Source organism: Rhineura floridana, chromosome 10 (assembly GCF_030035675.1).
Source record: "Rhineura floridana isolate rRhiFlo1 chromosome 10, rRhiFlo1.hap2, whole genome shotgun sequence".
NCBI lineage: Eukaryota > Metazoa > Chordata > Lepidosauria > Squamata > Rhineuridae > Rhineura > Rhineura floridana.
The window spans coordinates 91586952-91609291 of NC_084489.1; the positions used below are offsets into that span (position 1 = coordinate 91586952).

At 49.6% G+C, this 22340-nt stretch overlaps 1 protein-coding gene across 1 annotated transcript; it reads left to right on the top strand.

Moving 5' to 3' along the window:
- The first annotated feature begins 64 nt into the window (after positions 1–64).
- Positions 65–22195, top strand: CHPF2 (chondroitin polymerizing factor 2). The gene is made up of 5 exons (XM_061586559.1): positions 65–353; positions 1421–1890; positions 18224–18788; positions 19779–19961; positions 20825–22195. The coding sequence occupies exons 2-5, from the start codon at positions 1577–1579 to the stop codon at positions 22085–22087; spliced, it is 2325 nt and encodes a 774-aa protein (XP_061442543.1). The 5' UTR covers positions 65–353; positions 1421–1576; the 3' UTR covers positions 22088–22195.
- The last annotated feature ends 145 nt before the right edge of the window (positions 22196–22340 follow it).

Sequence of the window (22340 nt, forward strand, 5' to 3'; positions counted from 1 at the left end):
CCCCGCCCCCTCCGGCGCGGCTCCCAATGGCTGGGCGCGACGTCAGCGCACGCCGGGCCCCGAGGGCCGCTGGGAAGGCGAGTCTCTCGGGAGACAGGTTCCTCCTCGCCGTGGGACTACGACGCCCACCCTGCCCCGCGCGCCGCCGCGGAACTCTGGGAAACGGAGCCCCCCCCCTCGGCCCCAGAGGCTGCTGGGGCTGAGGAGGAGGAGAAGGAGGAAGAGCAGGCGGGCAGGCGGGGAAGTCGCCCTTCGTGTGTACGGTAGACACGCGTCCAGACAGTGGTGCCAAATTCACGGACCTCGCGGGCGACACCGCTGGAGAAGGCAGGCTCAGGCCCCGCTGCTGTCCGGTGAGCCAGCCGAGGCTGACCTCGCAGGCTGCAGGGAGGAAGAGCCCGGCCGAGGCGGCTTCGGGGGAAAGTGGCGCTGGCAGGCAGGCGGCGGCGGCGGCCGGGGGGGGGGCGCTCGCTTCCGCCTGGGAGCAGGAGCACCGCCCGCCCCGGCGTCGGGCAAAGCCGCGGAGCACAGTCCCCTCCTTCCCTCCTCCCTCTTCCCCCCGCGCCCTGCTGTCATTCGCCTTCCCCCCCCCCCGCCTCCCTGGTGGGTCTCCGACCGGATGGGGTCATCCTTTGCCTTCCCTTACTTGGCATCCCCTCGGCCCGGCCCTCGCCTCCCTGCCTGCCAGGGGGGAGGATGCCCCCAGCTGCTCGCCCCCCAGCCCCACACGTCCATCTTCTCCCCGCGCGGCCCCCCATAGCTCTCTCGCCTCCTCCTTCCGAAACGATCTTTCCCGCGGCAGGCTGAGCGACGCTCCGCTTCCAGGTTCTCCTCCGAGTTCCCAGGAGGCCGCTTGACCACCTTGGGGGGGAGTGGGACCCGTCAGTCGGGGTGCCTTCCTTCTGCAGGCAACCTGGCTCATCCTGGAGGGGAAAGGACACCTTCTATACCCCCCACACCCCCAGTCCGTGCAGGGCAAAGCCCTGGAGGGGGGGCTTCTCTGAGAAAGGGGAGGCAGGCTGAGCACCCTTCCCTGATACCTGGCAGGACTTGGCCATGAAGGAGCATCCCCCACTGGGAAACCTGTCATGGGAGATCGGGCTCTTTTTCCGTGCCTTGCAGGGGTGTGTGTCTCTTTCCTTGTCTGTGACCCCCACCACAGAGTAATTCAGCCTTGCCTGGCAGGTCTACTGTAGAGCAGAGCTGAGCACATCCCTCCCCACTTTAGGATACTTGGCCAGAGCCAGCCTGCCAGAAAGAAGGGTGTTGTGCCAAGAACCCGGCCTGTTTTTCTTTGCCTCTGATGGCGGTGGTGGTGGCTAGCTGGCCTCTTCCACCTGCAGGGTCGTTTTGGCATTGAGTGTGTCGCCCTTGAGAACAGCTGTGCTGCTTCTTCCCCTTCCTGATTTCTTCTCACCAGGGCTGTGTGAGGCACCGACGTTGGACCTGCCAGGAAATCCCCCCCCGTGTGTGAGCACGTGGTGGCCTGGAGCTCTCTCACGGCATCTCCCTCCATGGTTCTGGACCCTTGGCTGCCGCCGCAGGGGCCCCGCTCCCCTCGGTGAGCCCCTCGGCCATGCGTGTGGCGACCCTCCTGGCCCTTCTGCGCCCGGCTCTGCCCTTGCTGCTTGGCTTGTCCTTGGGCTGCAGCCTCAGCCTCTTGCGCGTCTCCTGGATCCAGGGCGACGGAGGCGGCTCCTGCGTGGACTCTGCTGTGCTTGGACATGGCAGGCAGCCAGCAGGGAAAGGGCAGGAGGGGGCTGGTGCTGGAGGGGGGCCGGGCCGGAAGGAGCAGGAGGAGGACGAGGAGGAGGATGAAGAGGACGACTTCAGGCCTCGCATCGTTCCATACTCTAGAAACCCCAGCAAGCCATACAAGAAGGTGCTTAGGTAAGAGTGCAGTGAGGGCGACTCCTGCTGGGTGGCCGGGGCCTAAAGTGTGGTGGGGAGGGGCACCCCCACCCCACCAAAGAGTCTGGTGCCCACCCCAAATGCCTGGGCAGGGGCTTACGGGGTGGTGGTGGTCATGCCACATGGAAAGAATCCTTTTCCTCCTCTCTTATTTCCCTGGCCTTTGATATGCCTCCTGTACACTGACGACAGCCCTGCCAGGCCATTGCTGCTGCTGCTGCTGTTGTCCCCATGTTGCAGGAGGGGGCGGGGCCAGGGGCTGGGGAGAGTTTGCCTCACCTATAGCTAGTTAGCAATTTTGTGGCTGAAGTAACATTTTTGAACTGTTGGCCTGTGGGCTCTTACTTCGCCCGTGGCAACCCTTGCTGCCCACAAAACAAAGAGCAATTTCTACTACCACAGTTGCTGTTCTCTCTCTCTCTCTCTCTCTCTCTCTCTCTCTCTCTCTGTCTCACCCCCCCCATTACTACTGTTAGGTAGGTTTGTAGTGAGTTGAACCCTAATCCAAAAAAGCTCATCCATAGCAACCTGGAGAGATGGGGCTGCCATAGGGTTTTGTCCTGGGCCCTGGATTGTTTAACATCAGTATATGTTGGATGTGTTGTTGTGTAAATTTGTATATTTGTTAAGCAGATAAGTCAGCGGTCTGAAATGTGTGTGTGCCAGTGTGTGCGTTTACCTACGAAAGCAGGCTTTTACCCTGTATTGAGATCACTGAGACTTAAGACTTAGTAAAATAAGAAAAGCTACTTTATTTATAGAACTACATAGTAGATAGAAAGGCATACCTAGTTCTAACTAACTAATTAAATTGGAGGTGCAATGCCCAGATGTGGGAGTTGCCCTCATGGCTAGGAGAGAGGGAGCAGAGACAAAAGTGTCTCCTCTCTCTCGGACAGTCGGAGAAGAGAGGAAGGAAAGGGTGGAAGGAGGAGGGGCAGATAAGCTCACCTGAGATGTATCGAGTCAGTCAGAGCATCACAGGTAAAGGTAATCAAGCCTATCCATCTGGAGGACCCTAACTCTTATCTCCCTTATGGAAGATAAACAAAAGAACAAAACAGGAGTTGCTCTTGCCCCACTCCCAACAGGATGAAGGATGAAAGAGTGTAGGAGATGCCCCTTAAATTAACGCAACTGAGTGGATTGAAAACAGGAACAGGATTCAAGCTTATCTAGACCGTATGCAGAACTGGGTTCAAACTAACAAAATCAATTCTTATAGATATGAATGTGACATTCTACATTTTGGTAGGAAGAATTATATGCGTGAATATACGATGGGTGACAACTGGCTTGACAGCAGTAGATGTGAAAAAATTTAATGGTGTTATTAGATGACAACGTAAATATGAGCCAGCAGTGTAATAATAGCAGCTTAAAAGGCTAATGTAATTCTAGGTTACATCAACAGAACTATAGTGTCCTGCTTGTGAGACGTAATAGTACCTTCTCTCTTTTGCTTTAGACTGGCCTCCCCTGGAGTATTGTGTCTGGTTCTGGGTACCACATTTTAGGAAGGAGGATATTGAGAGAAGAGGATATCTCCAGAGGAGGGTATAAAAATGGAGCAGGATCTGGACCCATGGGTTGCATCTAGTGCTAGTCCTGTTCAGAGTAGACTCGTTAAAATTAATGGATGTGACTAATAAAGTCCATTAATTTCAGTGGGTCTACTCTGTGTAAAAGTTAGTGAGGAAAAGTTAAGGGAGTTGTTATGTTTAGCTTGGATGACTGATGATTAAAGGTGCAGTCAAAACCCTGAATCCACCAGGACTTAGGGCAGCCTTTCCCAACCAGTGTGCCTCCAGATGTTGTTGGACCACAACTCCCATCAGCCTCAGCCAGCATTGCCAATGGTCAGGAAAGATGGGAATTGTGGTCCAACAACATCTGGAGGCACACTGGTTGGGAAAGGCTGACTTAGGGTATGACAATACCGTTGCCCCTCCCACCTCCAGAAGTGTGTGTGTGTGTAGGGCAATCTTCTTCAGGTTGCAGTCATGCTCTTGCAACCGGATGGGCCCAGATGGCATCCACCCAAGAGTTCTCAACTCAGATGTGAGATAGCTGATCTTCTAACAAAAATGTGTAACTTATCCCTCAGAACTAGAAAAGGTCCTCAAATGCAAAGATGTATTGCTGAACACTAAAGTCAGGATCATTCAGACCATGGTATTCCCGATCTCTATGTATGGATATGAAAGTTGGACAGTGAAAAAAGCGGATAAGAGAAAAATCAACTCATTTGAAATGTGGTGTTGGAGGAGAGCTTTGCACATACTATGGATTGCAAAAAAGACAAATAATTGGGTGTTAGAACAAATTAAACCAGAACTATCACTAGAAGCTAAAATTATGAAAATGAGGTTATCATACTATGGACACATAATGATCTCATTATGTGATTCACTAGAATCACATGACATGATTCACTTGAAAAGACAATAATGTTGGGAAAAACAAGGGGAGTAGAAAAAGAGGAAGATCAAACAAAAGATAGATTGATGCCATAAAGGAAGCCGCAGACCTGAACTTACAAGATCTGAACAGGGTGGTTCATGACAGATGCACTTGGAGGTCGCTGATTCATAGGGTCGCCATAAGTTGTAATCGACTTGAAGGCACATAACAACAATCCCTCAGATCTGCCTTCATATCTGAAGACTGGAAAATGGCTAATGTAACACCAATCTTTAAAAAATGGTCGGTGGGGAAGATTCCAGAATATACAGGCCAGTTAGCTTAATATCTGTCCCAGAAAAATTGCAAAAGAGCGTCCTGTCTCACCAACCTATTGGAGTTCTTTGAGAGGGTCAAAAAGCACATAGATAGAAGTGATCTGGGAACCATAGTACACTTGGACTTTCCAAAAGCTTTTGACAAGATACCTCACCAAAGACTCTTTAGTAAGCTTAGCAGTTGTTGGGTTCAAATGCAAGCACTCCCCCTCCCCGCTGCAGGGTCGAGCTAACACAGCCCTGAGCCTGGGTAGGAGCGCAAGCCTGGCACTTTAATTTACCTGTTTCAGTGGTTCAGCCAGAGATCAAAAGTAAAGCAGACACACACACAATTACTGCTTGATCAAGAAGGGGTCTCTAACCTGCAGACTGCAGTCTGACAGGGCAGAGAGCCACGTTTATTAATTAAAGCATCCTTTATATAGTTTTAATAAGCAAAACAAGATACAATATTATTAATATCATAAGATGGGAATACAGTATTACAGAGATAAAGCAAGCACATTTTCTTATCCTTGTTACATTTCTCATAATTCTAAAAGGCGAGGAATTGATAAAGAATTCATACACTTGTCAATCTTAAGAAACTCAATGTGAGATAAGAACTGAGAAAAAGCGAGGAACAGAGTCAGATTGACACCTGGGAAGATAAATATGGGGCTTAGTGTGCTTGTGAAAGCTGTCTTACTCAGCAGTATGACGTAAAACTATGGATACATTCTAACAAAGTATTTTGGGAACCCTTGTTCCTTTGTGCTGAATAGCTACAAAAATGCAGGATGTGTATAGTAAAAGCGGGACAGATAGAAACAGCAACAATCATAGGGATACATTTTATCTCTTTCTCTAGCCTTACAGGCGTCTCTGCGTGTTCCTTTCTCATGAGGGAAGAAACGAAAGCTAGAGAGTCATGTCCTCCCACCCTCTTTGAGTCTCATGATTCAGAGCAGCTCCAGCTCTGGTAATAATGTAGTGCTTCTTGACAATTCTTGACAACTCTTGGGGCCTAGGAAATAATTTATTCCTAACAATTCCCCCATTTCAGCACTGATTGAGCCCACGGATCAATCAGTCAGCTGAATTTAACTACTTGTGGACAAAAGGGAGTTTACTTGAACTTAAGGTAAAAGAAAAGGGGGCCAGGTATTGGTCTGAGGTATTGAGGTAGTGAGGTCCATCATGCCATGATCCAAAGTAAGGTAAGTACCATGGGTGTCCCATTTCAGAGACCCCAGCTGCTCTGGCTTGTAGGGTAAATGGTGTGTGCACGTATCTGCATGTGTGCTTCTAATTGACACTAAAACACTAAAGCTCTTTCTAACGAACAATGGGATTCACTGTGGGTGGGGGTGTATCGCCAAGGAATAAGATAACATTTTTGCAACAGCTTCTAAGCCCTTGTTTTCCTTTGCACAACCTCTGGAACGCATCACCAGCCATGCGGGTGGGGGTGCGTGAGAGTTGGGGTGGGAGTTATAGCTCTTGGCTTTTGCACCTCCTAGATTCCACTTGAACCAAACTGGGGTTAGCCAAGCCGTACCACTCCCCCTCGCTGTCCTCTCACACATTAGTTATCACAATCCTGCCCCCCTCAAGCTCCAATGCTGTCTTCCAGTGGTATACCTGTGCCATATGAGATGGATACGCATCACAAGGACCATTAAGACAAAGACCAGAATTATTTGAAACATCAAAATCACCACAATGGGGTGCATTATAAGGGTTAAACCTCCTTTGGTGTCCTCACCCCAGCCAAACAGGAAATTCAGAATCATCCATGTGCCTATATCTGTGAGTGCTTATCTATAATGTATGTATGGAAATCATGTGTTATCTAGAATGTAGCTTGCTCTCCCGTTTGTCTAACTGCTTCTAATTGTTTCTGTACATAGGATGAGAAAGTAACTTCTGGAGATCAGCTAGGCCATAACCTAATGCAGTGGGTTTGAGGTGTTGAAACAAATCTGGATTAACTAATATTCTCTGGATGGTCCATACAGGGACTTTAAATGGAAAATCACATCCTACTATTTCCTTAATACCACAAAGGCATCTATTGAAATATGTTAGCATAGGTTGTATATAGTACTTATCAATAACAACATAATAATATACAATAGTTGAACTTGATTCAATGCTTAGCATGAAAGAGCAATAAGATACAGTAATCATTTTGAGAAAAAAGCAATCTTGATGGGATTCCAAACTATCATCTTCACAGCGAGAGGTAGAGGGAAAGTAAACACATGGGCCAAAACTCTACACTGATGAACCTCACATCTGAGATAGCCAAATTCAGTAAACCCCTATTACAAAATCACTCAAAGGGATTTGGAAAGCAAACACATCTAAAGAACAAAATAGCCATAACATATTAATTATTCAAGGAAAACAACAACAACACATCTTTAAAGGACAATGCATAAATAATTACATTCAATATTACAATGGAAATAAAACAAGTATCATGGTCTTGAAACACACTGTGGGATATCTTGCACAAAGTTCCTCCTGTTCATGTACAGAGGAAGCTGTAACTGAACTTGTGTGTCCTTTGCCGATGCTAGGCAAAGAAACTGGAATAATGAAAAGAATCGTCATTCCCCCCTCCCCCCGAGTGACTGTATGAAAAGATTGCAAACTTGCACAAGGTGTCCGTTTCAGGTTGCTGGCCAAAATAGGCCCAAAAATAGTTCTGTGGTTGGGTATAGTTGAAGTAGGCTCGTATGCTGTTATTGCAGCAATACAGGAAAATAGCATGCCAGTTGCATATCGTGTCCTGGAGCAATTCAAAGATCTAGTAAAAAATGCCTTAAAAATAAAAATCTTCTGTGATATACACGCAAAAAGAAAACGTTCCTTGGGGAGAAAATACTTCAGCGCAGGAAAGAAATATAAAAATAAACACATTCATGGCCACAGATGATGAATGACTTCTGAACAAAAGTAACAAAAAGTAAGATATTGTGTTGCAACTATCAATTTAGCAACTTTGTACCTGGAACTGAGCATTCCTATTATTGGTGAAAAAAAATATAATCAAAGGGATTCAGACAGAAAAACACATAACAACACAACACATATTAAAATTTTGAGTTTCCTAAGCCTCTGGCCAGGTACAGTTCACTGGAAAGACACGTGAATACTGGAAAAACAACGAAAAGAAAGAGAAAACCATAGAGAGAGAGAAAAAAAGTTTCTTCTTGCAAGATGCAAATCCATTTGTAGGAGAAAGTTTACAGCTATAGGAAAGGAGAGAAGCCGGCATTGTGATAAGAAGAACATTTTGTAAACATTAATAAGGCCTTTGTACAATTCCCAAATTCCTCCCGTTGGTCATGACTTGGCTGAAAAGAATTAGCACAGTTAATACATTCAAATATCACTGGAAGAAATGTTCAGAATCAGTTGAAAATAAAAACCATAACCATACTGTTTTAAACGAACTAGAGAAAGGAGGGGTTGCATTTACCCTCAGCCTTGAGTCTCAGAGAGTGGGAGAAAGAGGAGGGGTGAAACTGCTGGCATTAACTCGTTCGTTTGCTGTTTCTCTTTCAGTTAACGTTTGTCAATAGATCATTACTTAAAACCTTTCAAACCTTTGTTTTTCTGCAAAATAAGATAAGCAGGGAAATAGTCACCTTTCTAATCTCTCAACTCAGCTCTCCAGCCTCCTCTACACACCTTCTTCGCAACATACTATATTCCAAGATACTTAATAGCCTTACTTTCCCCTTCCTTGCAATGGGCGCATGGGGCTTTCTTTAGGAAATACCTAGCTTTCGCACTTTTATTCTTCGTTCCCTGGTCTTTAACTCTATCCACCTCACACATGCTCTTGCCTTCAACTACCTTACTTAAATCACCCTGGCAAACCTATGCCCATGCATCAGACAGCAAACATCAACACAAAACAATCATTTTAATTCTAAACTGCTGTAGGATAAAAATCAGTCCACTGTGTACACAGACTGGAGAAAATATCTTTAAGAAACTTGATAGAGAAGGGAGCTCCCGAGGAAATAAAATGTTAGGTGAAACGTTCCTCTGTTACACGGTGGTTGTGGTCAAATGGCAAGGACTGAGATAAGATAGGTATTAAACATTACAACAGGAAGGAAGATACACACAGGTAATTTGTAGCAGCATTTGAATCCTAAAACCATACACCCAAACGGATAAGGTGTGGGGTAAGTAAAATAAAGGAAATATTCTTAGCATGGATAAAATTCCCTCCCAACCGGAGATGACTATTAAATATAATCAAATCTTGCACAGGAAAATACAAAGAGAGACGATTTAAAGTTGCATTCATAAATACCAAAACATACTTATGCTCTAAATTTCTTAACACTATACCAGAATAACGAAAAGGAGCTCCAAAAGATTTAAAAGTGGGTAAAAACCAAAATATCGTTTTTGCAACAGACAGACAAAACACACAACATAATAGTTAATGAGGCCCTTCCTCTTTTCCTTGGGATATGGCCTGGCTGAAATCAATCAGCATAATTAGGAAAACACAGTCAATAAATCTTAGTATAAAAAAGTAAACCATAAGGATCAAGTTAGACTTAAAGCATAAACATCAATTAAAACACTATTATAAAAAGCGGAGAGGCTGCTTTAACTTTTAATCTTAAGTACACCATTTTCCTTTCAAACAGTGGAAGAGAATGCTGTCCCCCTTTTAGTCAATTTGCTTACTAAAAGAACATTTCTTAAACTTCTTAATGTCTTTAACTTTACACCTGGGTGACAAAAAAAGAGTTCCAAAAAGCTTATACACAAAAATTAAAAGGATAAACAAGGACAAATGAGCAAAGACAGTCATGGAATAAGAGGAAAGGTCCTCTTGTGGGTCAGGAACTGGTTGAGCAGCAGGAAGCAGAGAGGAGGACTGTTCTCCTGAAGGAGGGATGTAGAAAGTGGAATCCCTCAAGGATTGGTATTGGGACCTGTGCTTTTTACTAGTTCATAAATGATATAGAATTAACAGTGAGTAATGAGGTGGCCAAGTTTGCTGATGATATTAAATTGTTCAGGGTCATTAAAACAAAAAAGATTGTGAAGCACTCTAAAAGGACCTTTCCAAATTGTCTATGCCCCTCCTGGCAAATGTGAAGTACAAGTTGAAGGGGCAGGATTGCAGCTTCAGACTGACAGACAAATGATCAAGGAATACCTAATCACTTTGAACGAGTTCAAATCTCCAGAGCCTGATGAACTGCATCCTAGAGTACTGAAGGAACTTGCTGAAGAACTCTCAGAACCAATGCCTATTATCTTTGAGAAATCGTGGAGGAGGGTGAAGTGCTGGATGACTAGAGGAGGGCTAACGTTCCTATAGCCAAAAAGGACAAAAAGAAGGAACCTGGGAACATCAGCCCCTGCGAAAATTATGGAGCAGTCTATAAAGCGGTCAATCTGTAAACACCTTGAAAACAATGCAGTGATTACTAGAAGCCAACATGGGTTTATCAAGAACAAATCCTGCCAGGCTAATCTTATCTCATTTTTTGATCAGGCAACCTCCCTGGAAGACTGTGGGAATGCTGTGGACATAATATGTCTCAACTTCAGCAAAGTTTTTGACAAAGTGCCCTATGATATTCTGATTAGCAAACTAGCTCAATGTGGGCTGGATGGAACAAGTATCAGGTGGAGCCACAGTTGGTACAGGATCGTACTCGCAGAGCTTATTAATGGTTCTTTCTCAAACTGGAGGAGAGGTAATGAGTGGGGTACCGCAGGAATCAGTCCTGGGCCTAGTGCAACATTTTTATTAACGACTGGGATGAGGAGATGCAGGGAATGCTTATCAAATTTGCAGATGACACAAAATTGGGAGGGGATAGGTAATACCCTGGAAAACGGGGGGAAATCAAAGTGATCTTGATAGGCTGGAGCATTGGGCTGAAAACAACAAAAAGAAATTTAACAGGGATACGTGCAAAATTCTATACCTAGGAAAAAGAAACCAATGCACAGTTATAAGATGGGGGCCCCACTCATATGGCGAGTTACATTCCAGACTCCCACCTAAAAGCGAAACCCGCCAAAAAGCGGAACTTCATCAATAAAATGGCACCTGATGCCCAAAAAACCCTGTAAAAGCGAAACAAGCGCCGCATGAGTGGGGCCTTACTTTAATTGAAAACCACTGTATTAGCGGAACACCGAAATGCAGGGCCCTACTGTACTACACGGAATAATGGGCTCAAGTTGCAGGACACCAGATTTCAACTGGACATCAGGAAAACCTTCCTAACTGTTAGAGCCATACGACAATGGAACCAGTGACCTAGAGAGGTAGTGGACTCTCCGACAGTGGAGGCCTTCAAGAGGCAGCTGGACAGCCATCTGTCGGGAATGCTTTGATTTGGATTCCTGCATTGAGCAGGGGGTTGGATTCAATGACCTTGTAGGCCCCTTCCAACTCTGCTATTCTATGATTCTATGATAAGACACATGCTGTTTTAGGCTGCATTAACAGAAGCATAGTTTCCAAATTGCTTGAAGTACTAGTTCCCCTTTATTTGGCACTGGTTAGGCCTCATCTTGAATACTGCATCCAGTTCTGGACACCACACTTTAAGAAGGATGCAGAGAAACTAGAACGAGTTCAGAGGAGGGCAACTAGGATGATCAGGGGACTGGAAACAAAGCCCTGTGAGGAGAGACTGTAGAACTGGGCATGTTTCACCCTGAGAAGACTGAGGGGAGATTTCATTGCATTCTTGAAGTACTTGAAGGTTGTTACACAGAGGAGGGCCAGGATCTCTTCTTCATCTTCCCAGAGTGCAAGACACAGAATAATGGGCTCAAGTTATAGGAAGCCAGATTTTGGTTGAACATCAGGAGAAACTTCCTAACTGTTAGAGTGGTACGATAATGGAACCAATGACCTAGGGAGGTGGTGGGCTGTCCCAATGCTGGAGGACTTCAAGACGCAGCTGGACAGGCACTGTTGGGAATGCTTTAAGTTGGATTCGTGCATTGAGCAGGGGGCTGGACTTGATGGCCTTATAGGCCTCTTCCAACTCTACTATGATTCTATTACTTTTCCAAACTGAGTGAATGGGTGGTAAAATGGCAAATGCAATTAAATGTGAAGATGTGTACAGTGATACATATTGTGGCCAAAAATCTTAATTTCACATATATGCTCATGGGGGCTGAACTGGTGGTGACTGACCAGGAACGATCATAGCGGATAGCTCGATGAACATGTTGACTGAGTGTGCGGCAGCTGTGAAAAAGGCAGACTCCATGGTAGGGATCATTAGGAAAGGTACTGAAAATAAAATTGCTAATATCATAACGGTGTTGTACAAATCTATAGTGTGGCTGCATTTGAAATACTGTTTATGGTTCTGGTCACCTGGCCCCAGAAAGGATATTGTAGAGTTGGAAAAGGTTCAGGAAAGGGCAGTGAGGTGGAGCGGCTTCCCTATTGCAGCATTTGCGGATTTTTAGTTTAAAGAAAAGGCGAGTCAGAGGTGACATGATAGGAGTTTATATAATAATCATGCATGGCATGGAGGGAGTGGATAGAGAAAGTTTTTTTCTCCCTCGTAACACTAGAACATGTGGACATCTAATGAAGCTGCATGGAGCTCCCAGAGGAGACAGCAATGGCCACCAACTTGGAGGGCTTTAAAAGAGCACTAGACAAATTCATGGAGGATAATGGTATCCAAGGCTACTAGCCACATTGGCTATGCTCTGCCTCCACAGTCGCAGGGAGCATGCTTCTAAATACCAGATGCTGGATACTGCAGGAGGGGGAGAATGTCCTGCTTTGAGCTTCCCTTTCGGGGCACCTGGTTGGCCACTTTGAGAACAGGATGCTGGGCCAGGTGTGCCACTGACCTGATCCAGCAGGCTCTTCTTATCTCAGCCAAAGGGCTGGTGCATGAGGACGCACCCCATCAGTGGTACATGCTCTGGTAACCTCGCAATTGGATTACTGCAATGCGCTCTACGTAGGGCTGCCTCTGAAGACAGTCCGGAAGCTACAGCTTGTGCAAAACGCGGAGGCCAGACTGATAACGTGGACCAAGCGGTCCGAACACATAACACCTGTTATGGCCCGCTTGCACTGGCTTCCAGTATGCTTCCGGGCCAGATTCAAAGTGCTGGTTTTAACCTATAAAGCCTTATATGGCACGGGACCACAATACCTGCTGGAATGCCTCTCCCGATATGAACCTGCCCGTACACTACGTTCTACATCGAAGGCCCTCCTCCGAGTTCCGACTCATAGAGAAGCTCGGAGGGTGATAACTAGAACTAGGGCCTTCTCAGTGGTGGCCCCCGAACTCTGGAACAGTCTCCCTGATGAGGTGTGCTTGGCGCCGACGTTACTGTCAAAACCTTCCTCTTTTCTAAGGCATTTTAATCTAACTTAATTTAGTTTTAATATGTGTTGTAATTGCTTTTAGTTTTCTTATTCTTTTACATTGTTGTATTTTACTATGGAATTTTTGTATATTTTTGCACTTTGTTGTACACCGCCCAGAGAGCTATGCTAGTCGGGCGGTATAAAAATCTAATAAATAAATAAAATAAATAAATAAATATAGGAAACAATGGATTGACACTGCTCTAGGAAAATCAGGGCCAGCCCCGCTCACTGGTCGCACCCGCTCTAGCATGAGTGACAGCCATTCAGTGCATGGCACCAGCAGGATATGAGCCCTGCATGTGCCAATCTCAATCCTCATGATGCCTCTGACAACACAGGGCTATGCCACATGCGCTGGGAAGCAGAAGGGGCCCCAGGAACCTTTTGGGGTGGGCCACAGACATGATCAGTAGGGGGTGGCATCATGGCCCAAAGAACTTCCTGGCAACACTGTATCACATGGTGGTAACTGGGGCAGATGGGTGGGTGTTGCACTATGCCCAGTGCCCCATCGTCACCCTCAACCTAAACCCTTCCCTACAACATCCATCCCTCTAGGTAGCTGCTGCACCAGTGCCCCATTGTGCAGTATGGCACAGGCCATCACCACTCTGGCATGAGAGGAGGCTGTGTGACCGACACAGCGGAACTGCACAGTGCGCATCCTGAACCCCCCTTTGATCACCATGCATGCTGAACAGTGTGCCTAGATGTAAGACCAGAAGAAGAGTCTGTAGGATCAGGCCAGTGGCCCATTTGGTTCAGCATCCTGTTCTCACAGTGGCCAGCCAGGTGCCTATGCAGCATGCCTTGTGGCCTGGCCAATCCACGGGGTATGGCATGAGCAGCAAGTACTCTTGGCCACCTGCGGGGGAGAGAGCACAACCGTCAGTAGCACCCTGACAGCTTTACCCTGGTGCCCCCCCCACGCCCCTTACCTAGGAGCCTTCTGTGGTCTAGCCTTCCAGCATGTGCAGGCTGCTGTACGCTTCCAAGATATGTGACATGTGCATGACCCCAGGCAGCACAGCAGTCACGGAGGTGAAGAAGCCCTGGGCATTGCACGTGGCCTTTACATTGATGGGAGAAATGGTAGTGCCTGTTGCTGTAGAGGTGGAACATGGCGCTGAGTGACTGAATGGGCACAAAGACAGGAAGCCAGCCCATTCCTCCCGCCCTGGCTGCTGTTGCAGAAAAGGGTGGGCAGGATGTGCCACGCAGGGTGCTGGACAGTGGGGCTAGAAGGTGGTGGTGCTCATAAGCCACACAGTGACACCCTCTTTGTGGGAAAGACAGAGTGGGGTGGGTGGGCTGCCCCAGGTGAGAGATGGGGTGGGAACTGCTGCTAAGGCTGGTTGGTTGTTTCAGATGGTTGGATGTCCTGTTTCCTTTACGCAGGTGTTTGGTTACATTGGAAATGGCAACAGTTGCCTTCTCTGCAATTTAGTTTTGTTTGCTTTGTGATGGAATAGTTAATTGTTTTTATTTATTGGGCCTTTTTATGAATTCTGTAATTTTTATATGCTTTTTTCTGTATATTTTTATTATTATTTCATTGTTCCGCATTCTGGAATTGACATATTCAACAAAGAGATACTTTGAAATACAGTAAATACATAACAGGCATCCGCTGTCCTCGCAAACTTCCATGGCAGGAAGCAGATGAGCGTCTGGATGTGTACCACTGTGCCCTCCAGGAAGGCACTGGGATACCTGCTGGTGTGCCTCTCCTTTTGGGGTGTCTCCTGCCACATGCCACTGGAGATTCTCCGTGGCCAGGTGATGCTTTTTGGAGCAAGGTATGTTGTGATCCACCCCAGAGGGGTGAGGTATCAGCAGCAGGTGCAGTGCCTCCATCACCTCTGTCCAGAAAGAAGGCCAAGGCTCACTGCCGTTGTGGTGAGGGTGAGAGTATGCAGGTGTTGGGCATGGCATGGCACCTGTATTCTCAGTGATGTGCCAGTTGTGCCAGCGTGCATGCCAGGAGGATGGGAAGGTGCAGTGCCAAATGTTGCATCAGGGGTGCCATTGGTGCCAGGTGTAGCTGGGGCCGTGACACGGGGCTCTGTGGAAGGAGACATGTAGCAACTGCACTATGTGGGACTAGGCAGGGGCTGACTTTCTCCTAGGGCCTCAAGGACCTGGAAGGGGAAGCCCCACAGGTACTGATGGAGCCTCTGTGGCCATGTCTCTGCTCTTTGCTGTTGCACTCATGTTCTCAGGGCCAGTGCCAGAGGGCAGCCAGGTTGGGCCCTGGCCAAGGGCCCCTGCAACTCAAAGAGTCCCTGAAGGGCCCCTCCTTAGGGTGGGAGGGTGGTGCTCCCGTTCTGTGATCTGTGGCAACGTCTGGTCCTGCAACCTCACCCTGCCGTGGGTCACAGAGAAGGAGTTCCCAGCTTTCCCAATACAGGCAGAGCAGGCTTCAATAAGCCCACATGGACGCCCCACCTACCTTTCCCGTCAGTGTGAGTGCCATGCATGCTGTGCCCAAGATGGTGATGGGGGCTTCCCTAAGGGGCTGGTGTCCCTGCAGCCATCTTGGTTGATGACAGGCATGCGCACTAAGCACATACATCGTTCACACGAGACGTAGGTGGGGCGGGCTTATTGGCTCCATGCCACCTGTATTGGGGGTGTTTGGCCACAGCATTGCGGGCCCAGGGCAGGCTGGTGCCCAAGGGCCCAGTTATACCTGGCCCTGCATGTCCTGCTTGCTTATGGGCCTGCGGCTGCTGCTGCTGCAAGGTTTTCCTGGTGTTTTGATGTTTACTGTGACTGAGTTGCCCCTTTGTTGTTTGCTGTTGAGAACTTGGTGCCCTGCTAAGTGTGAGTAGGAGGCGCACACGCACACATCAGCCACATGGAGGGCAGGGAAGCAGGACAGCTGCACACAAGGAAGCCTGTGGAGGACTGAACATGATGGGGCAATGGCAGTGCCACTCTGACCCAATCAGCCAAAGAGGGGGTGGGGCGGGGCCCAGTGTCAAGAGCTACAGGGCCGTGTCCGTGCAGTGTGGTGGCACCATGTGCCCCCCCTGCAGCCCCTTTCCCTGCTAGCCAAGTTGTGTTGTTCAGTCTGCCTCACGCGGTGTGCCCCTTTTCTATGAACGTGGGTCTCCTGCTCTTCCTACGTGATGGGCAGCTTCAGGGACAAATACCTGGGACTTCTCCCATCGCATGGAGGCCCTGAGACCACCCAAAGAGAAATTCAGGCTGGGTGGGAGGGCTGACAGGAGGGAAGGAACGTCACTTCTTCTTTTGCTAAAAGGGAATTGAAATGGACTTCTGCACAGGTCAGAAGGCAGTCCTTCTGGGAAGGGCCCCCTCCTTCTCCTTTGCTCCCAGCAGCTTCCTTGCTCTGTGTGTCGGGGGGGGGGGAGGCACCTCTCCTTGGCCCCCTCCAGCTGTGGCACTTTGCATGGCATTTTGCTGCCAGCATGCAGCACACAAGTCCTCATCGTTGCTCTGCAGCAGCAATGCAAATGCCCCCTGGCCAGTCTCTGCTGACATCTCCTGCCAGGAAAGGATCTTAGCTTGCAGTGTGTGTCTGAGTGGCAGGATGGGGAAGGATTTGTCTTTGGCTGAGGACGCTTTGGAGAGCTGCTGCCTGTCAATCATGAGCTTGATGGCCCATAATTTAAGGGAGCTTCTTGGAACACCCCAGACACCTTTTGCTTGCTTGGGTGGAGGCAACGTAAAGTGTCCTGAGCTCTGCTGCTGACGGGGTGTTTAAGCAGTACAGTGATGAGCTTGAGCAGATTGCCCAAGACCCCCTGCTGCTGTGTAGGAGACAGACGGTGTCTTCCTTGGGGTGGGGTGGGGGGTGAAGCACTGGCATGCATGCCGTGAGGGCACTCCTCAAGCAGCTGCCCGTCCGTGTTCCTGCTCATGATAAGGAATATGCTGTTTTTCCTACATGGGGAATCTGCACATTGCGAGTGGCCTTTGAAACAGCTGGGAGGGACATGGAAGCCTTCCGTGAGTGCAGAACTAGGAGCTCAGGCTCTCAGCTCTTTTGCCCTGTTGTGGGCAGCTGACAAGAAACACCAGTGCTCAGAAACACATTCGACGCTGCTGGCTGCTTTAGATTACTAACAGTGCCTGGAGACAGGTTTACCTTTCCACTGGGAGCCAGAAAATACCAACAGCTGCCAGGTGGGGAGGGGTGGCAGGGGACAGTGACAAGGATGTTCCTGGAACTGCTGCCTAGATCTCTCTCCCCCCCCCCCGGTCCTTAAAGTGGGTCCACTGTGGAGCCTCTCTCTGCTTGACTGTGGCTTGCATTTGAAAACACAGGCCGGAGGGCCACTCTTCGGCCATCATGGATGCTGATGGCAGGGCAAGGGCAAGGATGCTTGTCGGTCCTGAGGGTTGAAGGAGCTGCCTTTACATCAGGGATGGCTGACCTTTGTCAGGGCCACACTGGCCCATTCTCAACTCTCTGGGGGTGAAGTATGAAAGTGGCTGTGGCTGTTGAAAGAAAAAGAGACATGAGGAGCACAAAAACCTTTTGGCACAAGAGAATCATAGCAGGGACCCAAGAGAGTGGTCAGTTATTTTTTTCTTTGTTTTAAAAAGTAGACCAACATCAGGGGCATTTGAGGGCCACCAAAAAACCATCACAGTGTCAGAGCAGGGAATCTATGGGAGCAATCAGAATTTAAAAAAATTGAAAATAGTTGGGGACCACAAAAACCTTTTGGCATCATGTATCATAGCAGAGGAGATAGAAGGAGCAGTCAATTACATTTTAAACGGCAATTTTTTGGGAGGGGATGCAAAAAACCTTGGAGGGGGGTTTGTATTTTGGCTACCCTTACTTGATTGGAGTTAGTGGTGGCTGCAGCTTTTTTTGGGGGGTGTCACGAGTCAGAGATCTTTCCCTGCTTTGCTCCATCCAGCAGCTGAAGGCAGGAAGCAGGAGTCTCCTGGTGGTTTGAGTGTTGGGAGTAGGACCTGGGAGAAAAGGGGTCAGTCCCCCACTCAGCCCTGATTGGGTGACTTTGGGCCTGTCATTTTCTTTCAACCCAGCCTACTTACAGGGTTGTTGTATTTTAAAAAGATGGGGAACCTTGAAGTGCTTGGAGGAAAGGTGGGGTGTAAATGTGATAATCTTTTAAACTGCTGAGCTACCTCACAGATCTCCTTCCCCCCCCCCCAGGACTCGTTACATCCAGACAGAGCTGGGTTTCCATGAGCGACTCCTTGTGGCTGTGCTGACCTCCAAGGCCACCCTCAATACTTTGGCTGTGGCTGTCAACAAGACTGTGGGCCACCATTTTCCCCACCTGCTGTACTTCACAGGGCTGCGCAGTGCCAAGGTGCCCCACGGCCTAGCGCTGGTGTCCCATGGGGACGAGCGCCCCGTCTGGCTGATGTACGAGACGGTGCGCTACATCCACCAGCACTTTGGGGGCAACTTTGACTGGTTCTTCATCATGCAGGATGACACCTATGTCCAAGCCGAGCGGGTCAAGAACCTCATCACCCACCTGAGCATCAACCAAGACATCTACCTGGGTCGGGCAGAGGAGTTCATTGGGGGGGACGAACAGGCCCACTATTGCCACGGTGGCTTTGGCTACCTGCTGTCCCGCAGCCTCTTACTGAAGCTCCACCCACACCTGGACAGCTGCCGCAGCGAAATCCTCAGCGTGCGCCCAGACGAGTGGCTGGGGCGCTGCATTGTAGACTTCCTGGGGATCGCCTGTGTCTCTCAGCACCAGGTATGCCATTTGGCCTAAATGGAAACTTTGGCTGTAGCTGAACATCTGGGGGAGACAGGAAGCTGCGCAGGGTGTTTGGTGCCACAGACCAAGCAAGCTGTCGACCTGAAGGGGCCGCAAGAGCCACTGAGAGAGGCAAGAAGGGCTGATTTTACCTGTGGCTGATGAGAGTTGGGATGGAGCCTGGGTCTTGGGAGGAAGTGTTTTGGGAGATGGGGGCACAATGGTAGAGGCCAGGTAGGGCAGAGACGCCCTTGGCAGTGTCTGATGCTGAGCTCAGATGAGGAGCTGGCTGAAGGTCTGAATCTGGTGCCCAAGGAGTGAGCAGCAGGAACCCTCTCTGGCCTTGTGGCATGGGCAGACTGTTTCAGAGTGCAATCCTGCTGGGGTCTGTTTGCCATCATGCTCCCTGGTGTGTGGAGGGTCCAGTCCTGCTCTCTTTGGCTGTGTGTACCTGTTCCTCTGCTGGGAACAGGTGCTCCAGCAAAAGCGCAGCACAGGGCTGTCTGAAAGCCCTTTTGCACATAGCCCTGACATCAGGTTACTGAGATGGGCAGCTCTGCCCACATGCCAAATTTGGCCCTGCAGGTATGGGATGAGGCCAAAAAAGCGCCCCTCCCCGGTTAGCTGGCCCATTTCTGAGCCTTCCCACTGGGGTCATTAGAGGCAAACCCACCGCCTCCTCGTGTTCGTCCTGCTGTCGCTGCTCAGTGTGGCTGCTGCATGTTAGGAGCTTGGGGTGGGGAGTCAGGTTCCAATTCCCAGAACTCAGCCCAGGACACTGACTAGTGGAATTTCGATTTGATGTTCTCAGCATCACCTGTTTCACACAGTGTTTGTTATGATAAAACAGCCCTCGTCCTGGCTGCCTTCTGCTGCAGGGGACTGGGATGGGGAGATGAAAACGTGGCCACTGATTGGAAGTCTTGAATTAGATGCTCCCATTAGGGTGGAGGACCAGGGGCCCATGGTGTGCTTCTTCTTTTTTAGGGCCAGCATTATCTGTCCTATGAACTGGCCAAGAATGCAGACCCAGAGAAAGAACAGGGAGAAGAATTTTGGGGAGTTGTTACTGTGCACCCCGTTACTGAGGCAACCCTCATGTATCGCCTGCATAAGAAGTTCAGCAGGTTCCAGTTGGACCAGACCTACCAAGAGATTGAACAGCTACAGGTAAAAAATGAAGGGGACCTCTCCATCTCTCTCCCTGGTGGTAGAAGCGAAGATGGTGTCTTGGTGTCTGGGCTCAAGCGGGTTGGATGCTCTCACATGAGCCAGTGACGGCCACCAACTTGGAGGGCTTTACAAGAGGATTAGACAAATGCATGGAGGAAAACAAGGCTATCAGTGGCTACTGACCACGATGGCTGTGCTCATCCCAGGCCCTCAGCAGCCATTCAGAGATCCATGGTGTTCCTGCTCCCAGGGAGGGCAGTGGCAGCGACACTCTAAACATAAGAATATTCTGGATCAGGCCAGTAGCCCCTCTAGTCCAGCATCCTGTTCTCACAGTGGCCAACCAGTTGCCCATGGGAAACCCGTAGGCAGGACCTGAGTGCAAAGAGCATTCTCCTCTCTTGTGGTTTCCAGAAACTGGTATTCAGAAGCATGACACCTCCCAGGTACGGAGGCAGAGAATAGCCATCCTGGCTAGTAGCCATTGATAGCTTTATGCTCCATGAATTTGCACAATTCTCTTTTAAAGGCATCCAGATTGGTGGCTATTGCTGCCTCTATGGAGGTTCCATAGTTTAACTATGCGCTTTTTATGTATTTTGACAATTTCTATGGTGCCCTTCAGTAAAAATGCTCAGAGGTGACCAGCTGCCAAAGTCTCTCCTGCTGCTCCCTCAGGAAGGATCAAAGGTCTGCTGGCTCCTTCCTATCTATTTTTCTTCAGTATCTTGTGTTTTGGGGTGCAGTTGAGGTGGAAGCTCTGGAGCCTCCTCTTTTCCAGCTCCACCCCCCCCCCCGTGGGTAGCGCATCTGCAGGACAAAAGGGGGGTGGATTAACAGACTCTTCTCTTTCCTGGCAGGCTCAGATCCGCAACCTGACAGTGCTGATGCCTGCGGGGGAGGCTGTGCTGACATGGCCCATAGGCATCAATGCCCCCTTTGTGCCCAAGTCCCGCTTTGAGGTGATCAGCTGGGAGTACTTCACAGAGCAGTACCTGTTCTCTTGCCCAAACGGTGCCCCGAAGTGTGAGCTGGCAGCAGCCAGCAAGGCAGACGTCAGCGACATCCTCCAGGCTGCTCTGGAGCAGCTGAACCAGCGCTACCGCCCGCAGCTGCGTTTCCATAAGCAGCAGCTCCTGAACGGCTACCGGCGCTTTGACCCCACGCGGGGGATGGAGTACAGGCTGGATCTCCTGCTGGAGGTGGTCACCCAGAAGGGGCACAGCCACTTGCTCTCCAAGCGGGTGAACCTCCTGAGGCCCCTCAGCAAGGTGGAGATCATCCCCATGCCCTACGTGACAGAGGCGACACGGGTGCAGCTGGTGCTGCCCCTCACCTTGCAGGAGCTGGACTTTGTGGGCAATTTCCTGGACACTTTTGCCATGAATGCCCTGGATGCACACGACAACACCTTGCTCACCCTGCTCTTCATCTATGACTCCTACGACGCCCAGCTGGTCAGTCAGGTGGACGTCTTTTCCGGGGTCAAGGCCATGGTGGCTGAGCTTGAGAGGCGCTACGCGGACGTCAAGATCCCCTGGATCAGCGTCAAGACGGAGGTGCCCTCGCAGGTGAAGCTCATGGACATCATCTCCAAGAAGCACCCTGTGGACACCCTCTTTTTCCTGGCCAGCGTTTGGACGGAGGTCAGTGTGGAGGTCCTGAACCGCTGCCGCATGAACACCATCAGCAACTGGCAAGTCTTCTTCCCAGTGCATTTCCAGGAGTTCAACCCAGTGCTGGCCTATCGGGGGGAACAAGCGGCCTCCACCAGCACCGACTTCCTAAGGGACGGGCACTTTGACCGGCACGCCTTTGCCGAGGCCTGCTTTTACAACGCGGACTACATGGCCGCCCGCACCAAGTTGGCGGCCGCCATCCTGGACCAGGATGAGGTGCTGGAGGGCATGGAGGTCTTCGACATCTTCCTGCGCCATTCGGAGCTGCACCTCTTCCGGGCCGTGGAGCCGGGGCTGGTCCAGAAGTATGTCCTGAGGAGCTGCAACCCCCGCCTGAATGAGGAGCTCTACCACCACTGTGTCCTCAGCAGCCTGAAAGGGCTGGCCTCCCGCTCCCATCTGGCCATGGCCCTCTTTGAGCAAGAGCAGGCCAACAGCACCTGACTGTACGGCCTGGGCACAGTCCTTGGTTCAGCTGGGCCTGGTGGGGGGGGAGGGTACCAAAGAACCTGATTTTTAGAAGGAAAAGCAATTAAAAGTTCCCTTGCTGCTGCCTTTGCCCTTCCCTGCCCGTGTCACCAATGCCTCTGCTCCTTCTCCGGCAAAGGGGGGGGGAGGGAAGCCTCAATAACTGTGCAGGCCCTTTGTGGAGGGGGAGGGGCGGGTGGGACTCAGTTGTAACTGCAGAAAGATGGAT

What these genes read in the sequence shown, in the direction of transcription:
- CHPF2 (XM_061586559.1), top strand. Translation starts at nt 1,577, where the DNA reads ATGCGTGTGGCGACCCTCCTGGCCCTTCTGCGCCCGGCTCTGCCCTTG. An exon ending in CCTGTGTCTCTCAGCACCAG is followed by an intron (nt 18,789 to 19,778) that starts GTATGCCATTTG and finishes CTTCTTTTTTAG; the next exon opens with GGCCAGCATTATCTGTCCTA. An exon ending in AAGAGATTGAACAGCTACAG is followed by an intron (nt 19,962 to 20,824) that starts GTAAAAAATGAA and finishes CTTTCCTGGCAG; the next exon opens with GCTCAGATCCGCAACCTGAC.